This window comes from Coptis chinensis, chromosome 1 (assembly GCF_015680905.1).
Source record: "Coptis chinensis isolate HL-2020 chromosome 1, ASM1568090v1, whole genome shotgun sequence".
In the NCBI taxonomy this organism is placed as follows: domain Eukaryota; kingdom Viridiplantae; phylum Streptophyta; class Magnoliopsida; order Ranunculales; family Ranunculaceae; genus Coptis; species Coptis chinensis.
Genome location: NC_141456.1, coordinates 41,866,598 through 41,879,436, shown reverse-complemented (window position 1 = coordinate 41,879,436; position 12,839 = coordinate 41,866,598). Strand labels below are relative to the sequence as shown.

The window sequence follows — 12,839 nt, the reverse complement described above, 5'->3', positions numbered from 1 at the left end:
AATTCTTTCAGTCCAAAAAGGCCTCTTCAGCTGTAGTTGGCTTCAACAGCCTTTTCATCCACTTTTGCCCCTCTAATTGGATCAAGGCTTAGACCATTGGAAAGCTCTTTCCGAGTTGGTCGTTTTGACATAAGGTAGGCCCCATTTCGAGGTTTGAGTCCAAAGATATGGCCTTTGGAAGTTCTGCTGACTTGTGTGCTGTTTCTGCCCGCGTCGACTTTTCAGCTTTTGACCAGGCTTTAGAAAGGCTTTGTCTTCTTGAATCTTGGCCTTTAATCACGGAACTCATTAGTAACAGACCTTTGCTCCTTTATCTCGCTAAAGTGGCACATTTCTGCACATAATGGACTTTGAAGCCTGAAATGCATAAAAATACGTAATCAGTGTTAACTCTTAATTATTACTCACATAATTGGTCTAAAAGTATGACTGTTACAGGGTTAAAACTACAGTTTTGGGCTCTTATCAGGTCGTGGAGAAAATAGGCATGCTAACGCCCTGACCTACGTGGTCGTGGCCATACCAGTATCAGAGGAAAGAACAATAACAATAAGGAGGTTGGAGAAACTGAGCATGGAGGAGGCGAACGAGGTGTGCCATGTTACAGAGGAAGACAATGGTTGGAAGGAGCCCATCAAGAACTTTTTATCTAGGAAACAGGTGACTGATAAGAAAGAGAGAATGAGATGGGAACAAGCTTCTCAAAGGTACATTCTGTTAGAGGGAGAGTTATATCTAATGAACTTCAGTGGGCCATTGCTGAGATGCCTCGAACCAAGGTTGGCGCAAGAAGTACTAGCAAAGCTACATGGGGGAGATTGCGGGAGCCATTCGGCAGGGAGAACCACGACCCACCGACTGCTAACACAGGGTTACTTTTGGCCCAATATAAAGAAGGACGTAGTGGAATTTGCTAAGAGATGTGGCAAGTGTCATAGATTTGTTCAATTGATCTTTGCGCCGGCAGAACCACTCCATAACATGTCTAGTCTGTGGCCGTTTGGAATGTGGGCGATGGATATAGTAGGGCCGCTGCCCATGGCCAGCGGCAAGAGGAGGTTCATGCTGGCCGCCATCGATTATTTCACAAAATAGATAGAGGTTGTACCCTTACAGCAGGTGAAAGAGGCCCAGGTGATTAAGTTTTTGTGGGAGAACATCATATATAGATTTGGATTGCCGTATGCCATCATTATGGATAATGGGACTCAATTCACGGGAGCCAAGGTGCAGAGTTCTTGCAGGCATACAAGGCGAAATAAGGATTCTAGGCACCATACAACCCTGAAGGCAATGGACAGGCGGAGTCTTCTAATAAAACTATAATGAACAGTCTCAAGAGGAAGCTGGAGGACAAGAAAGGAGCATGGGCCGATGAACTGAATCATGTCCTTTAGGCCTACAGGACCACACCATGGACAACCACTAAAGAAACCCCATTCTCTTTGGCCTACGGTGTGGAGGTTGTGATCCCGTCGGAGATGGTGGCATCAACTACCCGTACAAAGGCTATGGAGGAAGGTTCGAACTGGGGCATACTGGCAAGAGACTTGAACTTGGCAGAAGAAAGAAGGGACACTGCCCGTATAAGGCTGGAAGAGTATCACTGACACCTCTAGAGATAGTACAACAGGAGAGTCAAGCCGCGACAATTCAAAATAGGAGATTCAGTGCTCTGCCGAGTGACTCTGAGTACTAAGAGACAGAATGATGGGAAGCTGGGGCCCAATTAGGAGGGGTTCTACACGGTGGTGGACATAGGAGGAGCAGGCACTTACAAGTTACAAATGGTAGAGGGAAAGTTAGTAAACAAACCGTGGAATGTGAGAATGTTAAAGAAATTTTACACTTAATTGTAATGGAAATCCAGAGCAAGAGACTGGAGTTGTTTGTAAATATATAATACAATGACACTTTTGAGAAAACAAAAGGTGTATATCCTATAATGAAATGTTTGAAGATTGTAATGGAATGGCGCTTGGGACGGCTGGGGGGGAGACGAGCCCTTTGCGGATCCTAGGTCCGAATCCAATTTGGGGCAAGATGAGGTGCCCCAACAAGCTTCAAGGCTTAATCGATACCGCAGAGTGGGATGAACCCTTCATGGACGAGAATGGCAGATCACACATGGGGGCATAGAGAGTTGCCCCAGAAAGCCACAAACGAAGAATCGAGAGGGACAACGTGGGGGATGAGCCCTTCACGGACAAGAGGTCCGAATCAAACTCGAGGCAAGATGAGTCATCCCGACAGGTTGCATGGCCCAAAAGAATCCGCAGAGTGGGATGAGCCCTTCACAGATGAGAGTTACAAGGCGCACATAGGGGGAAAAGAGAGATGCCCCAGCGAGCTACAAATTAAGCATAAAGAGGGGATAGTGGAGGAGATGAGCCTTTCACGGATAAGAGGTCCGAATCAAACATGGGGCAAGATGAGTTGCCCCGGTGGGCTGCATGGCCTAAGGGAGTCCGCGGAGTAGGATGAGCCCCTCACGGATGAGAGTTACAAGTCCCACATGGGGGCAAAGAGAGATGCCCCAGCGAGCTGCAAATTAAGCATAAAGAGGGGACAGCGGAGGGGATGAGCCTTTCGCGGACAAGAGGTCCGAATCAAACACGGGGCAAGATGAGTTTCCTTGACGGGCTGCATGGCCTAAGAGAGTTCACAGAATGGGATGAGCCCTTCGTAGGCGAGAGTTGCAAGTCACCCCAGGGGCAGAGAGTGTTTCTCTAGCAAGTCGCCAAACTAATCAAAGGGAGATGAGATACACAAAGAAGCCATGGAAAGTGAGGTCTATCGAAAACACCAAGAAGGGGAGAAAAGCAAGAGACCTTGTCGTACTGACGCATGGAAGATGGATATGTCAAGTGGGCACCCCGTGTTGAGGTTTCTCCAAAACTAAACATTCAGAAGGGGTTGGGGAAGTGCATAGAGGTGTTTGAAACCATTCTGGTCAATCAATTCATGAAATCAAGGGCTAGCAGAGCCCCAGTATTGCACGTTACTAGGTGATATCGCGACCTAATCAATACTACAGCAAGGGGAGAGAAATCCACAAGGAGGAACAAAACAAATGTAAGAAAATTAAACACCAGGGAAATAACAACTGAGTACTACATGTGTCAAAGTTAGTTACAAAACAGAGATGAGCAAAATCAAATACAATCTTAAAAAATGAAAGGATGGCCAGCAATGGGGCTGGTCTCAGTCCTGTAGCGGGTCGTCGGCAGGGAGTATCAATTCATGTGATGTCACGGCATGTTCTGAGGGAGTATTATCATCAATAGGGGCATCAGACAGCAGGGTGGAAGGATTATCAGCAATAGGGCCCACGACATCATGAGTCTCTGGTAGTGGAGATGGGGGCTTCTCTAGGAGGAGATGTCCTTCTTTTACTAGACGGGCATGCTCTTCACCGAGTTTTTTAGGAGGAGACGTCCTTGAAGCTTATTCGAAGCTGCTCCATATCTTTGGTGTGCTGCAGAAGGAGGGCATTGGTGCTTTCAGTGTGCTGGAGGAGAAGGGTTTCACGCTGCTTGCTCAAGCGTTCGTTTACTCCATCCATGAATTTTTGGTGGGCAGTTTCAGCATTTTTTAGTTCATCCTCAGCGCGGAGTTTAGCCATAGTCACGGCTTCCAGATCTGTTTGGAGATGGGTGCAGGTGGCCCTCAACCCGTTAGGTCCGCCCACCTCCTTTTCTAATGACTCCATGGTATTCAGAGAGGAGAAGAGGTCACGGATCATATATGACATGTCCAAGTTCACCTAGAAATGGAAAGGAGGTTAGAATATCCAAGAGACGAGGGATGGACGCACTGTAAAATAGTTGGTTACCTTTTCCCAGGTGGTGTAGAGGGAAGTGCGGTGTTGCTTAAAGGTGCCACTATCTGCATAAGCTAGATCATAGGGGAGATGAGAACCATAGAAATGGCAGATGCTACAGCGGGGTTCTCCATAGCGGAATCCACGACATTGACCTGACGGCCGCGCACCTTGAAGGTGGGGCAAAAAGCTTCAGGAGCGACAGCCCCTTGGGAAGGAGGAACGACCTCTTTGCCGGGATGTTGGGTCTGGGAGGTAGGAGGAACAACCGCTATGGGTTCTGCGGAGGTGGAAAGACAGCTGCGCTTGAGAGGAGGCTCGCCAGAGGAAGGCTCCGTAGCCACAGGGGCGTCTGACGGAGTAGGGCCAGAGTGGGTGGCGACAACCTCTATCACTTCATCATCAGACTCACTATCATATAGCCGAATTTTGGCGATGTCCATGGGGGGAGGTGTTGAATTTGTAGATGGGGTGTCTATAGAGGTGTACTGATCTTCCCAATCAGAGATAGAGAGGAGGGAGGAGGGAGTATATCTACAAGATTGAGAAGGAAGGTCAGCGGTGGATTTTCGAACTATTTCGGCAAGGGCCTGAGCCTGGGATTTGGTAGTTTTGCGGGTAAAGCTGCGGCTGTGGGACTTTCTTTTGGAAGGTTGGGAACCTGTTGGGAGAGGAAGGGAAGGGAGCAGAGTATTTTCCTAAGGTATGCAAAGCTAGATCGGTCAGTAAAGGAGTCCCCAGGGAGGGATCTAGGCCAAGAACTTCAGCTTGGGTGGGGCCCAGAGATTGAATGTGCTCAAAGACTGCAGAAGTGACTCTGGCGTAAAAGCTAGATTTGGAGTCAGTCCTCCAACCTGTGCAAAAAGAGAATAAAGTGTCAGGTCGCGACATATAGAACATGGAAAAGAGAAATATGTGATAGAACTCACCGCAGGGCAAAAAAGTGAGATGGTTAAGAGTCACTTCAGGAGGTATATCTGTAGACAGGAAGTTACCAGATATGTACAAGGGGTAATGATGCCAGGTTTTGTCCGAGGTGGTAATTCGAAGAATAAAAGACCGTTTTCCGGGACGAACACAGAAGGAGTGGTACCCCAGGCTGATGTCCTTAGTACTCTTTTGTATGTAGTAATGGGAGATTATATCTCGAAGGACTATCTTAGGTTCCCGGTTCTACTTGTAGTTGTTTGCGGCATACATAATACGCCAAAAATTGCCTATCCCTTGGCAAGGGGGAATATTGAAATGGTTGCATACTTCGACGTCTAGTAGAGAAAGAGGGAATCTCAAGCCAGAGACAATTTGATTGACCGTGGCCACTAGACATCCCAGCTTGGTGGGAACTTGGTGAGGAAAATGAGTCACGTCAGGCACGTGCTCGATAAGGACGTCATCAGGTATTCCATAGCTAACCCTAATTGCCTCTAAGTTAGGATGTCGGGATCGTGGGGGAGGCAGAGATGTTTAAATGGCCGCCCAGTAGTGGAGAGGGCCGCGGTGGAGTCTGCCAGAGGAGGGGACGCCACCGTGTCAGATCGCGAAAGAGACGTATCCTCAGATTCGGAGTCCAACATTTGGGAAAATTGAGTGAAGATGAACAATAAAATGAAATGAAAGGCAAGAGAAAAAAGAAAAAGATAACGAACCTAATGCGCTGATCCAAGGACAAAAATGAGCGCCTGAGCAAGTACTGAGAGAAGAAAGAAATGGGAAGTATAGCACCAAGAAACAAAAAGGAATGGTAGCGAGAAAAGGGCGGAGGTGGTGATCGAGAAGTGAAAGAGGTTGAAAATGGCGTTGGAAGCAAAATAGAGAGGAGAGTGAGAAGTGAATGAGAGAGGGAGAGGAATCGAGCGGGATTTGAAGAGTAAGAGAGGAAAAAGGGTAAAAGCAAAGGGAAAACCCGAAGGGCCAACAATTGAACTAGGGGAAGCATGACATGTGGAAGAATGGAAAACGAGGAGGTTCAGACCATGCACGCGTGAGACACATGTAGAATGAATGGTAAAGTGTGAAGCATAAGCCAAGTAAGAAGGCGAGCAAGCGTGAGTTCTCGACTCCACAAACATCAGTAGGTTCGCGGACTCGAGAGGGGGCATATGTAGCGACCTAAATTATGACACCTGGAAGATCAACGACAGATGGGCATGGTAGCGAGATAGAAAGTAAAACAAGGAGCATCTTAGCAGGGTCGCAGTTATGGTAATATAGAGGAAAGGGGGAAGCACATGAGGCACGAGGTGGACGGATGAAGGTCGTGAGTCAAAGGTTGGATTAGTCTGGAGTCAGATAAGCACAATCTCTGCGCGGCACAGGATAGAGTATCAGACCCACCGGTACGTACGGAAACCCTAGACATGGCGATATGGAGACTGAGAGATTGATGGACAGATGGATGACCAGGGGTGAACGGAAGGGGGTATAAAGATAACAGTGAAAAAGAGGGAAAAATGGGGGGAGAAAAGGAAGAGGAGAATAGAGAAAAACAGGAGTGAAAAGCTTAGAGAGAAAATAGGGTACTACAGATGTCAAAACAGTAAATTGAATACTCTCTAAATCATGTTGATATAGAGGAGTAGTCGTGTTCGATCCACTCTTGCTTGTACGTATTTGACTGCTTATCTAGATTACACTAAACTAATTCACTATTGAGAGAGTAATAATGTCAAAACAGTAGATTTAAGATGGGAAAACAGTGATTTAATGAATTATAAAAGGTATTAGAGAATGTTAATCCACCACACGATTCGATTGGCTATTAGTTAGTCATCGAATCACTTTTCTTTGATCCCTAGTAAACAACCTATATCTCTATAGTCATTGTCTAACTAGCATGAGAGATTAACACCCCCACAAATCTCTTTGATGGGGTGGTTTTTAATCTCTAGCCCTTTGTTATGAGTTCTATCTCTAGACACTCACAACAAAGGAGTTGAAACTCTATTGCAAAAATAATAAATAACTAATTACTAATCATCCTCATGTGGCTTCATAAACCCCCCTCTAATGGAAATTTAGTTGTGTGTCATCAGAATCATACTAACTACATAATCAATAGAAGACATAATGTAAAAGAAAATTGAATTGAATTGAATTGAATTGAATTGAAAAAATTAAGCTTTTATTGATAAGGTTCTAATGGGGGCTGCAATGGTAACCCTAATTCTAAACTAAAAACTAAAACTAGACTAATGAGAGACTAATAATTAAGAGTAAGGAGGAGAGCTTAAGTTTAGCCTTAACCCTCTTTATATATGAGAGGGTTAGGATTACATTTTCGTGCATGGGATAAAAAGGGAGACTTTAGGCCTCTAATGTGAGTCCAAAGTCCATTAGGTTAAGTCTAAAGAGGTCACAACTGTTGGATATCACTTTAGTGCCCTTTTTGTCCACTTTTATAGCTCTGATTATGAGAAGAGAGGGTCCATTGGAAAGCAGATTCTGAGATAGTCGTTTTGACATAACGTAGGCCCAATTCTGAGGACCGAGTCCAAAGATACGCCCATTTGAAGTTCTGATGGCTTTTCGTCCATTTCCTACCCGAATTGACTTTGACTTCCCAGATTTGACTAGGCTTGAAAAAAGCTTTTCTTCACAATTCTTAGGTTTCAAACGTAGAACTTCCTTAGCAATCATCTTGACTCGTTTTTCATACAAAAATAGTGTCTTTAGTCACCTAATCAACTTCAAGTCCTGTAATGCACAAAAACACGTAAACAGCACTAAATCTCATTTATTATAAATATAATTGGCCTAAGTAGAATACCATTAAAGGGTTTAAACTACACTTTTGGGTGCTCATCACACCACCCCCAAATAATAGACTGCTTATCTAGATTACACTAAACTAATCATTGTTGAGAGAGTAATGATGTCAAAACAGTAGATTTCAGATGGGAAAATAGTGATTTGATGAATTATAAAAGGTATTAGAGAAGGTTAATCCACCACGCGATTCGATTGGTTATTAGTTAGTCATCGAATCACTTTTCTTTGATCCTTAGTAAACAACCTATATCTCTATAGTCATTGTTTAACTAGCATGAGAGATTAACACCCCCACAAATCTCTTTGATGGGGTTTTTAATCTCTAGCCCTTTGTTATAAGTTCTATCTCTAGACACTCACAACAAAGGAGTTGAAACTCTATTGCAAAAACAATAAATAACTAATTACTAATCATCCTCACGTGGCTTCATAAGCCCCCTATAATAGAAGTTTAGTTGTGTGTCATCGGAATCATACTAACTACACAATTAATAGAAGACATAATGTAAAAGAGAATTGAATTGAATTGAAAAAACTAAGCTTTTATTGATAAGGTTCTAATGGGGGCTACAATGGTAACCCTAATTCTAAACTAAAAACTAAAACTAGACTAATGTGAGACTAATAATTAAGAGTAAGGAGGAGAGCTTAAGTTTAGCCTTAACCCTCTTTATATGTTAGAGGGTTAGGATTACATTTTCGTGCATGGGTAAAAAAGGGAGACTTTAGGCCTCTAATGTGAGTCCAAAGATACACCCATTTGAAGTTCTAATGGCTTTTCGTCCATTTCTTACCCGAATTGACTTTGACTTCCCAGATTTGACTGGGCTTGAAAAAGTTTTTCTTCATGATTCTTGGGTTTTAAACGTAGAACTTCCTCAGCAATCATCTTGACTCATTTTTCATGCAAAAATAATGTCTTTAGTCACCTAATCAACTTCAAGTCCTAAAATGCACAAAAACACATAAACAGTACTAAATCTCATTTATTATAAATATAATTGGCCTAACTAGAATAACATTAAGGGGTTTAACCTAAACTTTTGGGTGCTTATCACACCACCCCCAAATAATATTTTGCTTGTCCTCAAGCAAAGATGAGAAATAAAAACAGATTAGTGGCAAAAAATGTGGTCCTAACTAATCTCGTTCCGCAAAGTGCGATTGAATTGACCATATACAATAAGGCCTTAAACCACTAGGAATTCCCTAGTGGACGAGTTATAGCCTTGTGAGAGTTTTCCAGAGAAGATACTCACAAACTTCATTTGTACTACAACGACTAAGAGATAAAATTAATATTTCCTAATTAATCTCAAATATCTATACATCTCAATAACAATATAACAAGAACAATTCTTTTGAAACCTAAGATAATACATGCATAATAATCAAATCATCTAAAGATAAACATGCATGGAATGAACTATGCTATGAAATGGAATGGCAGGTCCGTTTATGAAACTTTTGGAATAACATCCTTAAGTAGGCCCTCACAATGTGTCAAGACAAAAATACTCTGATTTTTCCACTCAAATTTCACTCACTGCAATGTGTAGTGGGCACACATTTTCTCACAATCTCAATGACGTCCAAAGGAGCCAAGGTCGATCAATCATATCTGCCACTTACTATCACACCAAATTAATCCTAATTGAGCTAGAGGTCTTTATTAGGTGATACGGGGCTGAGGTCATGGTTTAAGAAGAAACAAAATGGAAATTCAAATAAACAAGTCTGAGATAATAAGGTCTTCAAAATATATAACTTAGATAAAACTTTGTTCTTACTTTATTTCTACATTTAGTTTCCATCCTTAGCTCTTTTGTTTTGGCTTTTGACTCCTTTGATTATGTTTTTTGGAGTTCTAACTTTTTATTTTCTTTTTATTTTTTTTTCTTTGAATGAAAACTTCTTTTCTTTTTCTTTTCTGAAGCAACTAACTAATTTTTGTTTTCCACAGGTCTTTCTCTTTATTTTCCTTACTTCATCCTATTTCTCAGACTCATTCAAGATGGGTAGGATTATTTTTATTTTTATTGGTTTTAAAATGGGTAAAGGATTTGTGGTTGCAAAAAGGCTAATGAAAAGGCTCGAGGGGCAACTAGTGGATAATTGCTTATAGGTACGAATTTTTAGCTATATCGATCCAAATAGAGCCTAAATTCTCGCTTAGGATATGGTATGGTGATCAAGCAAGTGGATGTGTGATTTCTCTACACATATTATACTTCTTCTTTGTGTCATCACTCAGATACTCACTCATATGAGGCTTTTAGGCTAGATTCTCACAGGATATGTAAAATCAAGTTGTCTAACCTAGGTCTTAGAAAAATACTACCAAGTACACTCATACATGCTCATGCAAGATGTTAATGAAAAGATGCAATGATTATTACCTACATATTAACCTAAGTTTCTAAGAACTACACTTAATTCTATTGCTACTTGAGATTTCTATACTAATATCATCATGGAAAAGGAAATAATACCATTATCCTAAGTGCATTGTATAAACTATTTTTATGCTTTTTATGTTTTTCTACTTTTTATACGACAAATAATACGTAATATACAACCTAATATGTGCTTAACCATTTACAGTGCCTTCTAGCTTAGTTGGTAAAACCTTTGGGAGATGATACCAGAGGTCTGGGGTTTGAACCCCGCTACATAGAATTGAGTTACTGATCTCATTCGAAACAGGCTTGCCCATAAAAAAAAACATTTACAGTGTGTTTTTTTTTTTTGGTTGGCAAGCAGGGTTTTTTAATTAAGAGGTCCCCTACCCCTTCCTCATAGAGGATAAAAAAAGTTAAATTATTACAATCTTAGATACTGTTTACTACTAGCATCTTCAAAAATAATTTTCTTGACATCCTCGCTAAAAGAGCTAGGTACTAATTCTATATAACTAAGATTAGGAATGTTCTGTGCCAGCACATCTGCTAGTCTATTAGTTTCTCTGTAGACATGAAAAATCTTGAAATGTTCGAATTCTTCCTTCATTACTTGAATCCTTCTGACCATCTTCTCCGCCATCCATGGATGCTTGTTGCCTGTTTTTAAGAATGATATTACATTCGTCGAATCAGTTTGAACTTCAATCTTCTTTATCCCCATTCTCATTGCCATCTGAATTCCATTCTCTACAACCTAAAGTTCGATCAATGCAATTGTCTGATATCTTGTTTTGCCGTGACTTGCTGCTGCTACTTCTCCATTATCAGTTCTTATCACTGCTGCCCATCCCCCCTCTTGTCCTTGCAAAGTTCCATCCGTATTAAAATTATATATATCATTTCCAGCTCTAACCCATTTGCAATACTCTCGTTTCTCCACTTTAGCTTCGACATCTATGTTCCATAATTCCATGAATCGCTACGCCTCTGGCCCTTGCTCCATTTTGATTCTAATCCCCATGAGTTTAGTTCTTGCCTCGCTAATCGCCATTTCAGTGACTTGTTTTGCATCAGGATGCTTGTTCTGAAATATACGATCATTTCGTGTTTTCCAGACTCCATATATGAACGCATTCCATACTAGACGAAATCTATCTTGTATACATCCCTTTCCTCTCGTCACTTTTTCAACCCATTGCACCTCTTCTTCCCAAGTCATCGCCACATTTCTACTGAACCCCATTCTCTGTAATATTCGAGTCCACACTGTGTTCGCAAAGTTGCGTCTGTGAAACAGATGATGCTCTGTTTCAGTACCTTGCCAGCAGAGCACACATTCATCAGTTTGCACTTTCTTCCATTCTTTCAGTTTCTTCAGGGTCTTTAGCCCTCCTCTTAAGGCCATCCAGCTTATAAACAAATGTCGAGGAATTCTGTTCGAGTACCAAACCAGTTTCCCCCACGACACATTTTGGCGTATACTTCTCAAGCTCTCATACGTTTCTTTCAAACTATATTCTCCATGATTTGCCGCTGTCCATGCTATCTTGTCATCATTTCCCATAATTTCCACCTCATCAATTTCTCCTATAATATCAGTTAGATGTTCCTTTATGTGTTGCGGTATGCTCCATTTCCCTGAAACTATAAAATCTGATACCTTGTTTTGCACATGGGAGAAGCTGCTATATAGAAGCCCTTGTGGAAACTTTGTTCTCAGTATCCCATTTGCATTCCCGGGCTCATTCCAGAAGCTCGTGTCATTCCCATCACCAATTTGATGCATCACTATATCAGCTGCCTCTGTTCTTGCTTTGAGTATGTTCCGCCAGCTCCATGAACAGTTTTGCGGAGTCTTTAGTACCCAAAAACTTTTATCCTTAATCAAGTTTTTATACACCCATGTCACCCATAGATTATCTGACTTTGTTACTATCTTCCAGATATGTTTCATTGTCGCCGCTTGATTAACTTTTTCCAGATTTCTGATTCCCAACCCTCCCTCCTCATAAGGGTAGCAGACATCATCCCAACCAATCAATGCATGTGATTATGTACAATCTGGTCCCATCCACAAGAAGTTCCTACATAATCTGTTGACGTCTTCTATTGTTTTCTGAGGAATAGTTAGCGATGCCAACCAATAGTCACTCAAGTTGTTCAACACAGCCTTGATCAACTGCAATCTTCCTGCATATGAAAGTAACTTTCCCTTCCAGCTCTGAATTCTCTTAGTCACTTTAAGGATTAACGGGCAACAATCAGTCGATCTTAACCTTGTAGTAATCAGGAGTAAACCCAGATATTTCACTGGTAGCACTCCTCTTTGAAATTGCAAAACTTGCTCAATCTCATTGCTTGTAGAATCATCCACACCTGCTAGGAAGATATTTCTCTTTTGTACATTAACCTCTAGCCCAGTCCCCATCCTAAATGATTCCAAGTTATGCTTAAGAGCATTTGCACTTTGCACATCCCCTTGCAAAAATGCCATAAGATCATCTGCAAAAGACAAGTGAGTGATCACTGGGTCTATGCACTTCTGATGTAACTTATACATTCCATTCCTCACACTCTGAAGCATAATATCCGAGAACAAATCCATAACCAATACAAATAGATATGGTGATATTGGATCTCCCTGTCTTATCCCTCGTTTACCTTTGAAATACCCATAAGCAGATCCATTAATCATGATTGAGTATGATGCTATTTCCACACAAGCTATAACCCAAGTAATAAACCTTTCTAGTATTCCCACTCTTCTCATAGCAAAATCCATTGCTTCCCATCTTACTGTGTCATAAGCCTTTCTTAAATCCACTTTTACTGCACATCTTGCCGGG

At 41.8% G+C, this 12,839-nt stretch overlaps 1 protein-coding gene across 1 annotated transcript; it reads right to left on the bottom strand.

Annotated features, from left to right (window-relative positions):
* Positions 1 to 10,972: 10,972 nt before the first annotated feature.
* LOC147524077 (uncharacterized) lies at positions 10,973 to 11,947 on the bottom strand. Its single transcript, XM_086573534.1, has one exon. The coding sequence runs from the start codon at positions 11,945 to 11,947 to the stop codon at positions 10,973 to 10,975; it is 975 nt and encodes a 324-aa protein (XP_086429660.1).
* Positions 11,948 to 12,839: the final 892 nt, after the last annotated feature.

Bases quoted from the DNA above. Each gene is read 5' to 3' on its own strand.
- LOC147524077 (XM_086573534.1), bottom strand. From the start codon at position 11,947: ATGAAACATATCTGGAAGATAGTAACAAAGTCAGATAATCTATGGGTG.